Source organism: Anas platyrhynchos, chromosome Z, assembly GCF_047663525.1.
Source record: "Anas platyrhynchos isolate ZD024472 breed Pekin duck chromosome Z, IASCAAS_PekinDuck_T2T, whole genome shotgun sequence".
In the NCBI taxonomy this organism is placed as follows: Eukaryota; Metazoa; Chordata; class Aves; order Anseriformes; family Anatidae; genus Anas; species Anas platyrhynchos.
The window spans coordinates 56,712,936-56,732,832 of record NC_092621.1 but is presented as its reverse complement, the minus strand read 5'-3'; the positions used below and the strand labels follow the sequence as shown (position 1 = coordinate 56,732,832).

General features: G+C 35.3%; 1 protein-coding gene across 2 annotated transcripts in view; it reads left to right on the top strand.

The window, feature by feature from the left end:
- Positions 1 to 19,897, top strand: part of CHD1 (chromodomain helicase DNA binding protein 1) — a 50,389-nt gene that overhangs the window by 9,077 nt on the left and 21,415 nt on the right. For both annotated transcript variants that reach the window (XM_072030974.1, XM_072030973.1), the window contains exons 2-15: positions 5,322 to 5,526; positions 6,521 to 6,625; positions 7,840 to 7,907; positions 10,504 to 10,653; positions 10,945 to 11,213; positions 12,692 to 12,917; positions 13,747 to 13,847; positions 14,086 to 14,264; positions 15,357 to 15,484; positions 16,025 to 16,241; positions 16,860 to 16,949; positions 17,758 to 17,948; positions 18,797 to 18,985; positions 19,299 to 19,461. In XM_072030974.1, the coding sequence (XP_071887075.1) occupies positions 5,322 to 5,526; positions 6,521 to 6,625; positions 7,840 to 7,907; positions 10,504 to 10,653; positions 10,945 to 11,213; positions 12,692 to 12,917; positions 13,747 to 13,847; positions 14,086 to 14,264; positions 15,357 to 15,484; positions 16,025 to 16,241; positions 16,860 to 16,949; positions 17,758 to 17,948; positions 18,797 to 18,985; positions 19,299 to 19,461 (2,281 nt within the window). The remainder of the gene's footprint in view (positions 1 to 5,321; positions 5,527 to 6,520; positions 6,626 to 7,839; positions 7,908 to 10,503; positions 10,654 to 10,944; positions 11,214 to 12,691; positions 12,918 to 13,746; positions 13,848 to 14,085; positions 14,265 to 15,356; positions 15,485 to 16,024; positions 16,242 to 16,859; positions 16,950 to 17,757; positions 17,949 to 18,796; positions 18,986 to 19,298; positions 19,462 to 19,897) is intronic.

Below are 19,897 nucleotides of genomic sequence, written 5' to 3'. Positions count from 1 at the left end.
ACATCCTTCCTTTAGTAGTTCTCAAAAAAAGTAGTTAATGTATTTCATCACTGAAACAGAATCCATGAGATGAGATGTTAGAAACATCTATACTTTCATCCAGACATCTAGCAAACTTGCACTCTGTATAATTCATTCCAATGTTTGTGTCTTCAAATCTTCATGATTATTTTCTCTGCATCTTTCAGCAGTGTCTACTGACAAAGGAATGCATGTTAGTTTGTCACCATATTGCTTTCTGTGCATTATTTCAGCAAGTTTTACAGCAGCAGGAAGTAAATGACCCAATAGTCTGTGGCTTTTAGTATTTCACTGTTAAACAAGGAACCTTAAAAGAAGCCTTCTGAATGTTTATCATGAGATTTAGTGAAATTTTGTGAAGTACAGGGTTGAGAATGGAATCACAGTCACAGAATGGTTTGGGTTGGAAGGGACCTTAAAGAGCACCTGGTTCCAAACCCTCTGCCATGGACAGGGACACCTCCCACTAGACCAGGCTGTTCAAAGCCCTGTCCAGCCTGGCCCCTCTTTCCTCCATGGTTTTGTCCCATGGTTCTCTAGCAAGCATGTCTCATTGCTTTTCAAGTATTGCATCACTTGAAAAATGACTGAAAAAGTCACGGAAGTTTGTTCTGGTAGTTTTTTGCTCTAGTAGTTTTTAAACATCTTGCTAATTGTGATGGCTTCACAATATCATTAGGTAATATCTCAAGACATTCTATACACTTGTGGTGAGGTTTTTGTTAATGATAGTTGATGTAAATACATGTTTGAGATAGTTTTCTTGATAATTTTGGCTTTTCCTTTTGGCTAACTTCTGGTCAGATCTGATTAGACTGTCATTGTTTTTTACCTTGCAATGTGATTGACTTAAAGAAGTGTTGTCTCTGTCATTTTCTTCTTGTTCACTTGTCCTTACAGTATTATGTATCATCAGTCCATTATTCTTTTGCAGGAACTCTTAAGTCACTTCTTCATTTTGTAAGGCTTGGTTTGGTTAGAACTGTGTAATATAATCCATAAATCCACTTAACCAGCTGCACGTAGACTGCATTACGTGCATACACAGAAGGCAAATGAAAGTGAAGGCCACCTCTGTCATCCCTCTGTATCGTGGAGCACATACTCTTCCTCAGGACACCTCAAACCAGTGTATGTGACCCTCTGACATACAGACTTAGTGAAGTCAGTGAACCAGTGGCAATCTATATATTAAATATTTGTAAAACTTAAATATTTTTTCTTTCTTTAGATGAAAAAGAAGTAGGAGTTCCGGCATTTTCTTTGTGTGTTCCCGTGGATTGTCTTGAGCACCCCTTGGGTTGTGTATGCACTGCTTTGGAGGCCGCTGCCTCAGTGTGCTTCTAGTTATATTTTGACAGTGTAGCGTCAGCATGGTTTATCTTCATTGCATATGCAATTCTACTTAATGCAGAACTTGTGTATTACGCCATTCCCTACCTCCTTTGCAAAAGAGAACTTGATGGGTTTGGGTTATTGTACTGTCTTCACAGAGGTTCATAGAGGCACCTCCAAGTCAAAATTATACTGAAGCTCAGGGTTGAAATGGATAAGTTTTTGCAGTGAGAGTATGAGATGAAATGAACGTTTATTGATAGCCTTCAGAGCCTACCATTTATACTTGTCCTGTGGCTAGTAAACAGTTTAAGTTCTCTGTACATCGGTAGAAAAAGTCACATCTATTCATCTCACCCTTTTTTTTTTTAATGTGTGGTAGTTGCATCACGACCTCTGGGAATATGTGGTGCACGTGAGGAATTGTTATAGTGTATTTTCACACATCTGCATTAATTTGGATGACTAGAGTTGAAGTAAACTCTGAAGCTCTGCACACTATACCCTAGTCTTACGTGCTTGAACTCCCATAGTGCTTTTTACTAGTCAATCCAGAATTTAAAAAAAAAATGTGTATGAATACTTCCATACCATTTTAAGATTTGATAAATGCTTTACCAAGTCATTACTAGTTTTAAAAGAGCAAATCGCAATCTTTTCCCTAATTTAAAATTACTTGCTGGTAGTCACTTTGTCTTTTCCCATCTCCTTGTTGTATTGTCTTAAATTTTTGTTTATTTTTATTCCACTGTGTTTAATAAAATGCTACAGCCTTTTATCTTATCTTACTGTTTTTCTCTGTTCTATGTACCAATGAGTCACTGGTGATCCTGCATTGTCATTTGTGCATGGTATCATTAGTAAAGCTCTAAATCACTTGTTATGAACCTTATTATTTGTTCTTCTTTCTTGTAACCTCCTTTCTTCTTCTACTCATCCTTTTGTTTCAAGCTGTAAATCTCTTACTGTCATATATTACTAGTAAATAGGTTGAATATTGACTTAAAGATTTTTACTCATCAGGTAGTTGCTATTGCAACTGAGTCATACTAGGTTGCTCATGTCAATATCAAATCAGTTTATTGTGAGAGGCAGGGTTTATGAGAGAAATCTTAGTCTGCCGGTCCTGCTAATAAGCTTCAATGGAATTCATTCTTAGACAACTCTGGAACCTGTTGATGTTTTTTTTTTTTTTTTTTTTTAACTTAACAGAGAGCTTAAGTGATATTTAGTTGATCTTTTCATAAGGAAACAATTTGGATTTTTTTTTTAATGTCTCACTACAGAGCAACTAGCAGTATCTGTGAGACTTTTTATTCTCACAGTCCCTTTATTTTTGAACTTGCCATGTGCTTATCACAGAGAACATCAAATTACCCATCAGCTAATTTCCCATCAGCTGTGAATCTGACTGACATAATTTTTTCTTACTTATCTAAATCAAGTGGATATATATTTTTCCTTTGACCTCTCCACTGTTACACCGTGTAGTGGAATTACACGTTTTTCACAATGTTGGCAAGTTGTTTGGCCTTAGATGGCTTATTCTAGAAACAAATTCCTTCATGGAACCTTAGAATAGAGGTACGTTATTTTGATTGCCTTTGGCTCTGTGTGCTTTCGAACCTGTGGTTAGAACTTTGTTACTTTGTATGATATATTTTACCACTCTTTGGAAAGCTGACTTGATTGTCATCCTTGTGGCACAGTGTTTCACATCTTTCCTAAATAGGGTAATCTACCTTATTATTGCTCTCCATGTGAAAATTGTGAGCAATCTTTGTCCTGCATTGAGGTATTTGATTTCCTTCCTCTCTTCCAAGACTATGTGGAATTTGCACATTTTTGTTGGCTTTTTGTCATGTACTTGTCCACCTGGTATTTACTCGTCTCTCAAACTTTCTGTTTTCTCTATTTTCTTCTGTTTCTCTTCATTTGTAGTTAGTGCTAATGTCTGCAGTTCTTGTTACGTGTACTTACAGCATCTCACTACGCTGTTGTTTTACAATCATAGAATCATGGAATGGTTTTGGTTGGAAGGAACCTTAAAGACCACCTAGTTTCAACCCCCCTGCCATGGACAGGGACACCTCCCACTAGACCAGGTTGCCCAAATCAGAAATGCCCCATCCAGCCTGGCCTTGAACACCTCCAGGGATGGGGCATCCACAGCTTCTCTGGGCAACCTGTGCCAATGCTTCACCACCCTTCGAGTGAAGAATTTCTTCTTGATATCTAATCCAAACCTGTTATCCTTTTAGTTTAAAAACGTTACTCCTTGTCCTGTCACTACACCCCCTGACAAATGAGTCCCTCCTCAGCATTCCTGAGGGACACCCTTTAGGTACTGGGAGGCCACTCTAAGGTCTCCCCAGAGCCTTCTCTTCTCCTGGCTGAACAACCCCAACTCTCTTAGCATCTTTTCATAGGAAAGGTGCTCCAGCCTTTTGATCATCCTTGTGGCCCTCCTCTGGACCTGCTCTAACAGGTCGAGGACACAAAGCTGCAGAAGTTTGTAATAAAATAGCATGCTTGTAATACTGTAATTTAATGTAATTTACCCAGCATTAAAGGTAAGATAATATTTGTGTACAAGAACACTATTCTATTGAAACTCTCTTCAGTAAATCATGGTAGACTGCCCTTAATTTCTGGTAAACAGTTTAAACTGTGGTCATCTTCTGTAGAGGCAGCCTTGCTTTAGTTTGCAGGTCAGGTTAGAATTAAAGCACCATCCTGGAAATCCACTTTCTATGATAGGAAAGGGAAGTTTGGGAGTAGCTTTGTAGCTTCACAGTTTTCTCCTCCACAAGTGTGAGGAAGCCCAGAAGCATTGGATTTCTCCATATCCAACCCCCTTTTCAGAACCAGGAAGCTTCACCATGGTTTGTTTCTTTTTGTATCAAAGCGGGTAGGTGCAGATGGCTGTTTGAGGTATACCCATTCCCAGGTGACTATCAGCCAGGTAAATTACTCTGACAGAGGTAGGGGTAGATTTTGATACCGGCTTTAATCATTTTGGATTTTGGCAATGTCATTACTGTGCTTTTCCAATGCTTGCAGTTAATGTGTACATAAAATTAAATACTTTTCCCTGTGGTGATATGATTACAATATATTTCCTCATGATATCTTTTAAATACAGTAATATTAACCTGATTAAAGTTTTAGCTTGGCACCTTTATGAAGTTGTTTAAAAAAAAAGTTTTTATGTTTTGGAATGGTCATAAAATAAATATTGAAATATTGTGATTTCAAAGTATGTTAAATCTGGTGTAAAGTGCAGGTGGAAAAATTAGGTGGAATAATTTGGAGGTTCAAAAATAAAGAAAGTGCCTCAGCACTTTAAGTTTTAAGTCTTATAATCAGTGACAAATCCAGGTTTGTCCGCAAAGGGAATTTTACTGTTCTTATTTTTAACAAAATAAGATTGTAGCATTTGTTTTAAAGAGATGTGTTCTCCTTTAAATAAATAAATAAATAAGGGGGGCTGCTGATCTGTAAAAAATCAAGAATTCTTTATATTTTAGTTAGACAGGTAAAGACCTATGAAGTATACTTACCGTTAAAAGGTGTATATATATGTGTGTGTGTGTATATATATATATATAAATTGATAGATCTAAACAAGCATTTTTTGGATGTGGGGGTGGAAAGTGTGAGTAGGTGAGAAACGTTGGTATCACCTTTATTTCTCTCACTTGACTCTCCATGTTAATCAGAATATTCTTGTTTTAATCCTTGCTTTTTTAGGTTTCAGAAAAAAAGTATCTGATTAAACTCTGAATTCTTGTTTCTTATTTGTTTTAACCTTTATCCATCTCATCTTATTCAAACAACTCCGTATTTTTGTGTGCTACCCATGTATCTGGTTTAATGTAATAGCTGGTTTGTAGGTGAAGTCAAAGTAACTTGTTTTTAGGTACCTTATCCACTTTGCATGTCCCCCTGTCTTCTAATTGCAGTCGATCAGATGATGATTCTGGGTCAGCATCAGGTTCTGGATCTGGTTCAAGCTCTGGAAGCAGTAGCGATGGAAGTAGCAGCCAGTCAGGGAGCAGTGACTCTGACTCTGGTTCAGAGTCAGGCAGTCAATCAGAATCAGAGTCCGACACATCTAGAGAGAAGAAACAAGTACAAGCTAAACCACCAAAAGTTGATGGAACTGAGGTAAAACAAAATATACAAATGAAGTCTTTGTGGGGAAAAAAGCATTGTTCTTGTTTCAGAGAGATGTTGATTTAAAATGAAAAGTGTTTAGATTTTAATTTAATTGGTTATTAATTGCATGTACTGCAGCCATCTTAAATACTGGTCTCAGTTTCTCATGACAAGTACTTGAATTTATGTTCTTAAATTCTCACTTGTGTAGGTATTTTGGATCAGATGCCTACGTAAATTTTGTTATGCAGAAGCACTAACTTACTTAAACCTTACCAAAGGCAAAGTCAGATGAAATGTTGCCGTTTCTGAAATTCTATTTTTATATTGTTCCAGTAATACTTAGTTTCCTTGTATCAATAAATAGTCATACAAAAAATTAAAGCCTACATAGAGATGGCTTTTTGTATCAAAAAGTTTGCTAAGTTTAGGAAAAAGTGATGTTTTGCCCTCCTAAATCAAGTGGGCCAAAATAATCTGCACTCTCCTCTGTTGTATGGATTTGTTTAGGTGATAAGCACCTATATATATATATATATATATTATGTTTTGTAGTATTATGTTATTATAGTACTATACGTATATAATACTATAGATACGAAAGGCAATAATATAATCATTGTATAAAACTCTAAGACTGTTATGGATTGTCTTTTATATTTTTGTTCGTGTATTTCACTATTCCCATATGAAACAAAAACATATCAGGTAAATAGTCAGAACAGTTTTATCTGGATCAGCTTAAAAATTTTCTTTATAAATGTTTTACATTAACAATGCCTACACAACTATTGTTAAACTTACTGAAGGAGCTATCTCAAGAATTCTTACATATTTTCTGTTTTCAGGAAATCTCACTGCTTTAAAATGGTATCCAATATTATTAGTGTGTGCAGTATTTTGTAGTGGTATAAATAATGTTGATAAAATTGAGATTAGTCGTAATAGTGTTCATCTTGAGTTTCAGTATGTTTAACTGACTTATATCTCAATTCCTACTCAGTTTTGGAAGTCCAGTCCAAGTATACTTGCTGTACAGAGATCAGCAGTGCTCAAGAAGCAACAGCAACAACAAAAGGCAGTATCATCAGACAGTGTTTCTGAAGAGGTGAATAATATACGTTAGTTTTATTAACCATGTAAACATGCCTGTTCTATTGTCTTATATGATAGACAACATTTTTTTTGAGCCAAGCTGTATTCTGTAAGTGCGTGTTATAGTCTTAGTCTGTAAAAGTAATGTTCAAATAACTGACCTTTTTATAAGGAAAGGTAAAAATAGTTCTAGTTACTTGTCTTCAGATGAGTTATGCCAAAATTATAGCTGCCTAGATTTATGAGTATTTTCAAGTAGATATTCTGTGATGTATGGACAAAATTTTCAAGCCACACTGTACTGCCTTGTATTGTATTTTTGGCCTATTGCATTTCTTAAAGATAATTAAAAATGCTAGAAGATTGTTCAACAATTCTTTCAGTGGAAATGTAGCTGCTATATTTTTCAAAAACTCAGTATGGAATATAAAACTACATATTTTTGTACAGTTAGTACAAAATAATTCTTGTATTCGAAGAACCACACCTGAATTCTATATATTTTAATACCTAAGCCATTGGCTAAACTTGACTTTGAGCAGTAAGAATATCTTCTAAGGAGGCTAGTGACAGTGAAATGGTACTTAAAAATCAGGTTTTTCTCCTTCATTGGAAATATTACAAATATTACACTGGTCACACTTACTTGGCTAGATCTGTTTTTGTCTGGCTTAGCAACTCATTGTTAACTTATTCTCACATCAATAAAACATTAATTTACAGCTGTATGATCTAAAGTTTGTTCTTATGAAATTTTTTTTTTGAAAATCTAATTTTTAGAAGATTCTTTTTTTTCTTTTTCTGAGAGTAGAGAGAAGAACAAACACATTTTCCAATTTTTCTTAAAATGGAGTTTAAATGTGAAAGATTATAGAAGGTGGGAGAGCTCTGGAAGGTTAGGAGGTTTGTTATTTTTTTGGTAGAACCATCAAATTGATGAACTTGGAGCATCTGAAGCCATGGCTTTATTTTATGTAGGCACAATAGTTATTTTTTAAGGCTTTTCTTCATGATGTTCTGTAGAGCTCTGCTGGCACAATATATTCATAGATAGTTAGATACTAAAACAACAGCAGTCCTTATCTTAGTCTTCTATATTAGTCCCTTTGGGGGATGAAGAGAGGGGGATGAACAATATGATGTCAACTTGAATGTGGGAGCTGAATACTAGAAGTATTTCATTCTTGTCATTGTCATGAATGGTATATTTTTTTTCTTCATCTGCAGGAGTCATCCAGTAGTGAAGATTCTGCTGATGACTCATCCAGTGAAACCAAGAAGAAAAAACATAAAGAGTAAGATATTTTCATAAGTAATACCACATAATTGTTTGTCAGTGATGTGTACTCATAACTGATGCCTTATTTTCCACGCTGAAAATGCTTAAGTTCTCTTTCTAATTCTTGTTCTTGTGTTTCTCAGTTTTGATTGACATTTTGGAATATTAAAAAAAAACAACACAGACTTTTAAAGAAATATCTATATCATATTCATTTCTGAGCAAAAGTGTCTGCAGTATTGTTCAAAAACATTCATTAGTGCTTTTATTTTTAAAATAATTTGTTGCAACATATTTTTGAGTTTAAGGCCCTCCTTAAAAGTTTTTGTAGGAATTGGAAACTACTTAGGTTGTCTCATAAATTTAAAGATGGAATCTCCTAATCAGTGCCAACTTTTTCTGATTTTTTTTCCTCTGAAAAGTTTAACAGTTATTATATTTCTGACAGTAATTAGCTTTATTGACTGGAAAACAAAGTTTAATTGAAATTGTTCTGCCAGATCAGTTAAGGAGGGTAGGAGGGTAGGAGGGCTACGAAGATGGTGAAAGGCCTGGAGGGGAAGACATACGAGGAACGGCTGAGGGCACTGGGCCTGTTCAGCCTGGAAAAGAGGAGGCTGAGGGGAGACCTCATCACAGTCTACAACTTCCTCGTAAGGGGGTGTCGAGAGGCAGGAGACCTTTTCTCCATTAACACCAGTGACAGGACTCGCGGGAACGGGGTTAAGCTGAGGCAGGGGAAATTTAGGCTTGACATCAGGAGGGGGTTCTTCACAGAGAGGGTGGTTGCACACTGGAACAGGCTCCCCAGGGAAGTGGTCACTGCACCGAGCCTGTCTGAATTTAAGAAGAGATTGGACTGTGCACTTAGTCACATGGTCTGAACTTTTGGGTAGACCTGTGCGGTGTCAAGAGTTGGACTTGATGATCCTTAAAGGGTCCCTTCCAACTCAGGATATTCTATGATTCTATGATTCTAAGTGGTAGATCAAAAATTTGTGAGAAGGATTATACTATGGCATGTAGCAATGAGAAGTGAGTAGGCATAGTGAACTGTGTTTTTTATGAATGCTGTGTAGAAAATGAACTGTTGTATCATTCTTCTTCTCACAATTAATTAATTATTGCACTTCCCATGGTTGCTGCTATATTGTCTTCATGAAATGGTAGTTGAAGAAAAAGGGCAAAAAACCTATGTAAAAATAGTACTTTTCTAATGATGAGTTGTTATTCATAGTCTTCTGCTATTTAAAAATTTGATTGCATCTAATAACAACCTCCATTACAAGAAACATATTTATGTTTAGGAACAAATAACCAAATCCGTCATATATCCAATGCTTTGATTTTGCCCTACAATTCTCCTGAAGAAGTATGTCTGCAGTTGCTAGATGATGTGCAGATCAGAGATTTCTCAATATGTAACTTGATCAAGGCCAAGAGGATTGTGTTTTATATCTGTGGTCTGTATTTCCAAATAGATGTATGTTTTGGACTTCTCCCTCTCCCTCTTTTTTTTTTTTTTTTTTTTTTTTTTTTAACCTACTGCTTGCAGAAAAAGTTTAAGTCATGATTTCTTGCCATTGCCCTTGTACCATCTGTACCATATGCTTACATATGTAAATCTTAGATGACCAGAACAATGGGACTGTAATTTCTGCCAGGACCTAATGCATATCGAAGTGAGAGAGAGGTCAAAGCACTGATTCCTAGGCTTCCTTACTGGAATTTTATGGATGAGATTTTTATGGTAATATTTCAGCTTTGATGAACATCAGTACTGCTCTAGCACTTCGGTCAAAGAAACCCAAACCTGATGTTAGATTTAGCAACCTTTCCATAATGCATACCATATTTTTTTTTCTTCTCCATGAAGATACTGAGATTAATTTGCCTATATTCAGTTAGAGTCTGAGGCAATGTACATGTACTACTCATTATCTTCTCTATTGCAAAGTTGATCACAGCTAAGCAGGAACAAGGAGATGCTGCTGCTCAGAGTCACAAGTGACTTATTCATAGTATGTTGTCTGGTTGTGAAGTTCTGATTTAGGAACTCAGTGGGAGCTTTTGGGAGCCAGTGCCTCTCACAGGTGCTGCGGTTCAAATCTTTTGGCATGTTTCTCAAATCCGCTTTTGCGTTATCTTCTGCTTTTTGTGCCAAAGCTGCTGATTATTCCCGAGGCACAGGGAACACAGGTATTAGAAAATGCAGGACTCTCCAGAATGTACATGACAGGGTTTTATGATTTGAGCATGTGTAAGTTCCAATAAATATTTATCTTTCTAGTTAGACTTTTACTAAGTTCTTTGGTTTCTTAATGTCATTCTTAACTCATTACTTCAAGCTGAAATTTATGTAGAAATCCAGATTTTTCTGTTTTGAATTTTACTGCTACCTCTTGGTAATGGAAGACTTATTTCAATTCCCTTTGAAGCCATTGGGCATTTTTGTTTATCATTTATGACAATAATTTTTACAACTTTCTGTCCATTGGCTAAAATAGCTTTTATTTCTGTGAAGAATGCTTGAATTACAATAGATGATTATGGTTGAATATCTGATTTTAAAAAAACAAAGTGAGATACTCTTTTCTCTTTTGATTTTACAGCGAAGACTGGCAAATGTCAGGGTCAGGATCAGTATCAGGAACTGGTTCTGATTCTGAATCAGAGGAAGATGGGGATAAAAGTAGTTGTGAAGAAAGTGAATCTGACTATGAGCCAAAAAACAAAGTCAAAAGCCGGAAACCTCCAAGCAGGTAAGAAGTCCTTTCTTCTCTGGTACTATGTCTAACAAGTAGTTAAGTATTGTACCGCTAATACATATGCAAATGAAATCATTAGTGTATATTTAAAAATTATATTTTTTAAAGCTATTAAAGATATTACTAATACCAGTAGTTTGTAGTGAATGCCTTTTCCTGTCTGCTGTAACGAAAAGTGTTGTAACTGTGCATTTGAGAAACACGTATGTTCAGAAAGTATCACAGAAGATTTTTGGTTGTCCAATTTGATACGCCATTGTTGTGTTGTATCTTACTGTCTTGAAGAATTAAGCCAAAAAGTGGGAAAAAGACTGCAGGACAGAAAAAGAGGCAACTTGATTCATCTGAGGATGATGATGATGAGGAGGAGGATTATGATAAGAGAGGATCTCGTCGCCAGGCAACAGTCAACATTAGTTACAAAGAAGCAGAAGAAACCAAGACAGATTCTGATGATTTGCTGGAAGTTTGTGGAGAAGATGTCCCACAAACTGAAGAAGATGAATTTGAAACTATAGAAAAGTTTATGGATAGTCGGGTTGGCCGAAAAGGAGGTAATTTTTAACAGTGTTCTTAAGATACTGGAGTGCATTGTAGTGCAACTTTAGCATTCTTACCTGTAGGTCTCTGATGTTTAAAAACAGCAATCGTTTTAAAATGCCAGAGAGTTATCTTCTTTTGTTTCTCACATTCATAAAGATGTTCCTTTTTAAAGCCTCATCTAAGCATTTCAAAGTAAAATGTAGAAAAAAATCTAAGTAGAAGGAATAATAAATAAAAAGAAGAGAGCTTCATATTGTATAAATATGCATCAAATTTTTACACCACTGTTTGTACAGTTCAGTGGTAATTGATTTGTATAAATTTTATTTACTGGAGTGGAGAAAGCAGACAAGACAGACAAGTCTGCTGACCAGTAGCCTGAGCTCTGAAAGACTGTTAGGAAGGATGAACCACTGAGATTGTGATTTCAGTTATTGCTGTACAAATTGTCTCAATACAATGCAATGCACGGAATCACTACAAAATAGATACAAAATTTATTGCACGTGAAGTTTTAGATGTATTTTTATGAAAGGTAGTAGGCATGTTGTATTTCTATCAGTTGCTGTCATGTATTGTCCAGCAGTTCTGTTTTGAGTTTGAGGCTGCAAAACAGACTAATTATCTATATAAGTAAATAATTAAATAAAAATATATAAAATGGTCCCCTTGCACTTCAGAGCTTCTTTTCTCCATTAGTTATACCCAGTCACTGAATTTCTGACCTGTCTCAGAGCTTGCACTTTCCTCTCAACTCTTCTCCCATGCTGTCCTAAATTCTAGCATATACTGCCCCAATGCCAGGAGTGCATAGTGTTGCTGCTGTGTTCAAAGTCTTCTGGACTAAGCTTCTTATATTCTACCTGCCCACATGCTGTTGCTGCTTGTGCTTTATATTGTTGTTGCCACTTGGTTGCTTTATCTGGTCACTGCAGCTTGCTGGGCTCATTTCCTTACTTGGCTATCCTCACAGAAATGAGCCTGTTTCCTGCTGCTAGGATGGTTTGGTTGTGATACAGACTGTACTTAATAATTTTCCCAGGTAAGATTCCAAAGCCAGAAAATGGAGTAGAACGCATTTAGGGAGAAATAGATTCATAGTATCATAAGCAATAGGTTACTGATGTCTCAGGTGCCTTTTATAGGCTCAGTGATGAGAATAACGTAACAGAGAAGACAACAAGCAGTATTAGTGGAGCATTCCCTGGCAATCATTTTGATTTAAGTAGGAATTCAAAGAAAATTCTCATGAGAAATGATTAGATGTCATAGATCACATACAGAAATTTGGATTGTTTTTTTTCTGATTCTGACTACTGTGCATGTATTAACATATGCATGTAATTATTCAAATAAATGTAATAACATGAGAACTGTAGATATTAGTCCAGTTACATGCTTATATAAAAGCATCGGTAATTGCTGTCTTACTGGTTAACTTATGACAGTGCACACTTAATTAAGCATTCTGGTATGGTTTCTTTTTCAGCCACTGGTGCCGCAACCACTATCTACGCAGTTGAGGCAGATGGTGACCCAAATGCTGGGTTTGAAAAGTCAAAGGAGCCAGGAGAAATACAGTATCTTATTAAATGGAAAGGCTGGTCACACATCCATAACACTTGGGAAACTGAGGAAACACTGAAGCAACAAAATGTTAAAGGAATGAAGAAACTGGACAACTACAAGAAAAAAGATCAGGAAACAAAACGATGGTGAATATTTTTACCAGAACTTCTATGCTGTATATTTTGTAACAATGTGGCTGTTTCATAACAGTTGTTTTGTAACAGTTATGTTTCTGAGACTTGTTACCTCTTCATGAGGGCAAGGTTTCAAATGTCTGTACAACAGGAAGACAAAAGCTTTGAAAGCTGAAGCCTCCTTAACATGATACCATTAGATATTCTTCTGAACCTGATTTTAATGTATCTGTTATAAGTTAAGTTTTAATAAGATGGGTAGTGTTTAATAATAATAATGAATTTGTTATTGAACTTTGTTCAGTTATGCAGGTTTCTTGCCTTAGAGATAGATTAATTTTTCTTGGTGTCTTAGCCATTTCATATTGTTTTTAAGAATTTAATTTTCTTGGCTTGAATCTCTGTTCAAGTCTGAGAACCAAGAATTGAAGAAATCCATACATTTCTGTGTCATCTTTCTAGTATTCAACTTATTACAACACTTAATATATTTTCAGCAACCTAAGTGAGATGGATTCTTACAGAATAAGCTACCCTCAGTACGGTTCCTTGAAAATACCCTATAAAGTATACTACTTGCTGTTTAGGACAGGTATTCTGAATTATCAGATTGTGATTGAATTTTGTGTCTTTCGACAACCATCCTTGGTCATTAATGTTGAGGTACCTCGGCCAGATGCAACATTTCTGTAGTAAGAATGTCTGAGCTGTAGCCCCTTTCAAAGAAATGCTCAAAGCAGTATTCCTGTGGTGGTTACACTCAGAGGTTTATAGTTGCTAGATTTTCGTAGTTTTAGAACCACACAGTGTAATAATTGCTGTAAATAAATTCCTATTGCAGGCTGAAAAATGCTTCTCCAGAAGACGTGGAATATTATAACTGCCAACAGGAGCTTACAGATGATCTACATAAGCAGTATCAGATAGTGGAAAGAATAATTGGTATGTTACAAACCTGCAGAAAGCAATGTTGAGAATATTTTATGTTCATTGCTCATGTGTTGCATTTGTAGTTAAAAATGTGGAATATTACTAACTTATTTTTTAATTCAAAACAAATTTTGGGTAAAGAGAAGTTGTGCTATGAAGCTAATTTATGTTGTCTTATCACCTAAAATGAGCGTATTCTTAAAATACAGAAGTAAAATATTAATTTGGTATCTCTAATACGTTTCTACAGCTCATTCAAATCAAAAGTCAGCAGCTGGTTATCCAGACTACTATTGCAAATGGCAAGGTCTACCTTATTCAGAATGTAGCTGGGAAGATGGTGCTCTCATTGCCAAAAAGTTTCAGACACGCATTGATGAGTATTTTAGCAGAAATCAATCCAAAACCACTCCTTTTAAGGACTGCAAGGTGAGTATGTAAATGCAATGGATTTATAATAAGTTGTACTGGCTCTGGCTGTGATAAAGTTAGAATAGAATAGTTTGGTTGGAACAGACCTGCAAAGATGTCGGTCCCACCTTGCTGGGAAGCCTCTTCCAGTGTTTGACCAATCTTACAGTAAACAAATTCTTCTTAACGTAGAAAAGGTACAATTGTTTGGGCTGTTGCTGAACAGTGTTTGCACAGTGTTCATGCCTTCTTTGTTTTTCGCTGTGCCCTTCCTTCCCCTTCTCCATCCAGAAGCAGGCCAGGGATGGGCAGGTTTTTGAAAGGGAACATATATAGCCAAGATGGAACAGGTGACCCAAACTGGTCAAAAATATACCCTGTGGCTTGTAATGTCATGCTTGTCATTAAAACTGAGGGGGAAAAATCAGAGGTTCAATGGTGGCCATTGCTTGGAGACTTAATGGGTCTGTTGGTTGGAGGTCATGTGTGATTGGTTGTTGGTTTTTTTTGTTGTTGTTTTTCTTTCATATTTATATTTTTTTATATTTTTTTCTTCACCTAGTAAACTGTCTTTGTCAAGATCAACAATTTTTTTCTCACTTTTGCCATTTCAGTTTTTTCTGCCATCCTCGTTCAAAACAAACTGCGTAGTGGTAAAAAAAAAAAAAGTGAAAGTTTCTTATGCACCAAGAGTATTTTACATATTACGAAATGTTCTTGAAGGTTGCTTGAGAACAGTAGTAATGGTAGATACATAGCAATATATGTGTCAAACATCTACTACTAAGAATGGCTTTTCATAGATTAATCCCCTGTTTTTTTTACTGGCATTCAAATGGCTTGTTTAGTATTTTAGTTTGTGTGAAAGGTAAGCTGAGTGAATAATGCGTTAACATAATTCCCATTGTTGAATTTAGATGACCATTCAAACTGAATTCAGCTTGCAAAATTTTTTTTTTTTAAATTATTCATTTTCACATGGCCTAGTTTTTGGTGGTGGATGAAGACGACTTGGTGATCCCACAGATGCCTACTACTACATTTTCTATAGAAAGCCAGTCTGGTAACTGCAGTCAGCAGTAAAACTGATGTTTAGTTTGCTGTTGACAGGTTCTAAAACAGAGACCAAGATTTGTTGCACTAAAGAAGCAACCATCTTACATTGGAGGACAGGAAAGTTTGGAGTTAAGAGATTATCAGTTAAATGGATTGAATTGGCTTGCTCATTCGTGGTGCAAGTAAGTATAGTTTGTTTGTAAATTCTAAGCATTCATAAAAACGTAAACATTATTTTTTTCTATATTTATGGAGGCTAGATGTCTTACTACAGTAAGCTGAAAGTAGAGTCCTGAGAGGACTGTTTTTGCTCAAAGAAATACTAAAGCTACTAAAGCTAATTACATGGTTGGTTTCAAAAAACAATTAAACTCTGCTGTTGGTACTCCCACTCTCTGTGTAAAGTCATTTTTTTAAAAAGCAATTGGAAAAAAATAACTAAGACTACAAAACTGAAAGAATCAAAGCAAAGTCTTATGAAATGCCAACGTTAGTGTTATAAGATAGACCCCTTAAGAATACTTCCAAGCTTTTTGTTAATTTTGTTAATTTAAGGAACCAGTATCTACATAAACTTCAAGATGTATAGTTACAAAATCTTGAAAACTTTTACAAGTAGTTTCTATACTCAAGATAATAATGTCTTCTTGTCCATTCCCTTCCTCTCTCTTCATCCCCCTCTTCCTCATTCTTTTTTGTTTGTGTGTTTTTGTTTTTTTTAGAGGGAATAGTTGTATTCTTGCAGATGAAATGGGTCTGGGTAAAACAATACAAACAATTTCTTTTCTGAACTACCTGTTTCATGAACATCAACTGTATGGGCCTTTCCTGCTGGTTGTGCCACTTTCTACTTTGACATCTTGGCAAAGAGAGATTCAAACTTGGGCTCCTCAGATGAATGCTGTAGTTTACTTAGGAGATATAACCAGCAGAAATATGGTGAGTATTTCCCTTCATCATTAGAAAAGCTTATTTGTAAACCACATTCATTTCATATTCCTATCCTCCACTAATTTCCAATATTTTGGTTGGGAGTGAGCAAATAATTGCTGAAACACTTAAGATGCAAATTGAAAGGTCAGATTATGATCCTATATAAATGTGCATGAAAGATTTCCATCTGTCTTAATAATAAACAGGATTAAAAACGTAGTCTTGCACCTGAAAACAAATTGTCTTCTGCCATGTAGTTATTTATGCAGATAAAATAAAAACTAGTATGTATGCAAGCCAACCACAATCTTAATTTATTTTCTGAAAAGTTCTTTTTTTTTTTTTTTCCTTAGCTGTCTTCTGAATGTTAGTAATCTTGTTTATTAAAGCAAAAAACGTTTTGTAGAAATTTTCTGCTGTTTATTCAGAGGCTAACGAAGTGGCTTGGAGTGCTTAGACAGCTTGGAAGTTCAGTCTTGTGGAAGTTCAGTTCATGTGTTGTGCTTCTGTTTTGTGATCAGATTATTGAACATCTTTAAACATTTATATTGCTGTAGTGCTTATGTCTCATTAATTGGTACAATTTTTTTTCCTAGCTTACTGTTTACTTAATTGTTTTTGTAGATAAGAACTCATGAATGGATGCATCCACAGACCAAACGGCTGAAGTTTAACATACTTCTGACAACATACGAAATTTTGCTGAAGGATAAGGTAATTTCACTAGCTTTCTCGGGGAGATGAAACCATTGCCCAGTGTAGAACTCTTGTTCGACTTGCACATTTGGGTTTTTAGTAATTAAATGGATGTAGAGTGTGATGGATTTTACTTTTGGACAGTGTATATTTTTTAAGCACTTCTTGCCTTTCTGTATGTGTGATGAGGCTTTCAGCCTTCTTCCATTTCATCAAGCAGGTAATGCTTCTAGTTTGCTTGAGCTTCGCGTTACTGTAATGATCTCCTCCCATCAGGAGCTGTACTTCCCTTGTATCATCAAAGAGCTGAAAAAGAATCCAGCCCATTACACAAACATCTTTGAAACAAAACTTTGAAATCCAAAATGACTTTTCTTCATTATTATGCATACAGTAGGGTATTACTACTGTGTCAAGGACAGTAGTACACAGGGTTATTGTTAGTCCTTCTAAGAGTATGTGGAAATTTTTATAGACAATGAGAAGAGCATTTTGTCTTGATTTGTTTGGGAAGAAGAGGTCTATAGCTTCTGTGGTTGGTAGTTTGTTTTTTTTTGTTGTTTTTTCTTTTTTCTGTTATGAAAATTAATGTGAATCAGACTGTGCGCCCTTTTTTCATCTTCTAACTTGATTTATACTTTCTTGGGATGTTTGCGTATGCTTTCTTTGAACCTGGCTAATATAAAAGCAATGATTAGTATTAAAGACATACAGCTGTCCGTATTTTATAAAAATAATAAAAAAAGAAAATGATGGTTATAAAATGTGAGAAATTATATACTATGTTTACCTGTGTAATGTTCACCCGGTTGTCCATTTCTTTAAGTCTTTCCTTGGCGGTCTGAATTGGGCATTCATAGGGGTTGACGAAGCTCATCGTTTAAAAAACGACGACTCTCTTCTGTACAAGACTTTAATAGATTTTAAGTCTAACCATCGACTTCTTATTACTGGAACTCCTCTGCAAAACTCCCTCAAAGAACTTTGGTCTTTGTTGCACTTCATCATGCCAGAAAAGTAAGGAAGAGTTTTGCATTGTTCTTGTAAATATTTTGTTAAGTTTCGTAATATGAAATAGTGTAATGATTTGAGAATCAATAAAGGTAAACAATAATACTGTGAGATTGTTTAAATATTCTGTACAATGTAGATGTATGGTCCTGTTGCTGAATAACCCCAGTAGTAGTTGCTTCACCATTAGAGCAGTCCACAAGAATGATGGATTGAGGTGTACTGGTAAGAGCCCAGAAGAAAAAAGGCTTGCTCTTAATGTAAGAGGAAAACTGTATAGCTTTACTATGGGGAAATAGGATGAGATTAGGGATATCTTCTTGTCTGTATTAGTACTGTTAATGAAAGCAAGTTTGTACCAAGCTGCCTAATACCCTGTATTTCAGTCAGGCAGCTATTTTTCCCATTTATTTTAAATACAGTGAGCTTCCTGTATTGATCTCATTTTTATTGACCTCTGTTTGTACCTAGATTAAATGAGAACTAGTGTTAAATGAGGGCTAGTGTAGAGCTCACATTCCTATCAGACGTCTTGTAAATGCCAAGCAATGTTCCATTGTCTTGCAATCAAAGCCAATGTAATCTTTCATTTAGTAATTTATTTCTAAATATAATTTTGTAAAAGTGTTTGGGAATTTCCATTCTTCTGTTTACATACAAAGTATCTGGAATTTCTTGAAAGATCAGAATTCAGAAATTGGTTAAATTAAACAAAGGAGGGGGAAGAAATCAAATTGGAATGCTTATACTTTTTTTTTTTTTTTTTTCAATTTTGTTAGCATTCTTCTTAAATATTACTACTTTTGGTCATTCTCTCTGTTACTATTTTACACTCATTTTCTTTTGTATTGTAGATTTTCCTCCTGGGAAGATTTTGAAGAGGAGCATGGCAAAGGAAGAGAGTATGGTTATGCAAGTCTTCACAAAGAGCTTGAACCGTTTTTGCTGAGAAGAGTTAAAAAAGATGTAGAAAAGTCTTTACCTGCAAAAGTTGAGCAAATTCTGAGGATGGAAATGAGTGCATTGCAGAAACAATATTACAAGTAACTATTTTCTTTAAATTTCATCGTTTTAATTATATGTCTGCATGCAAATTACTGGTTTAATATTTTTCATAATGCAGTCTGAATTTGGGGCAAAATAGTAAAAATCAAGCACCTTTTTAGGATTTCATAACAGTAAAGTTCTGTGAAGCAGACGTTTATTGGTCTAATCTGTTTATTTTGCTTCTGTTGTTTGGCGTATTTGTATATTTTCACTAGGACTTGCTTTTTTTTTTTTTTTTTAGTTTGTTTATATTTTGAGAGCTTGTCTTGCCTCCACATATGGTTATTTACACCATGTCTTATGTCATAGGTGGATTTTAACAAGGAATTATAAAGCCCTCAGTAAAGGTTCAAAAGGCAGTACCTCTGGCTTTCTGAACATTATGATGGAACTCAAAAAGTGTTGTAACCATTGCTACCTCATTAAACCACCAGATGATAATGAATTCTATAATAAACAGGAGGCCTTACAGGTAATGTCATTTTGTTTTTAATTCGGGGAATTTATATTTGTAATGTGCGCACTGTAATTTTATAGTGTTCTGGCAATTTTTGAGTTCTTATTAAGGTATTAGGAAAAAGCAAGATCTTTAAAAACATGTGTCCTGGACTTTACTGGTAAGTGAATTGATTTTTGTTTCTTTATTGGAACTGAACACTAGACAGATCTCTACTAAATAAAATATCTATGATTTCTTAATTGCACTCAGTACAAAAAAGAAATAGTTTGAAACAGTCTATGCATCTTCACACAAAATGAATTTAAGACCTATTCTAAACCCAGGCAAAATAAAGCAGCTAAACAGATGAAAGCTAAACAGGTAAATGGAAACGCAGGTGACTGGCTGTGTTACACCAGCAATCTGTATGATAGCATGAAGCAATCTGCAGAATGTTTTTAAGCTTTTT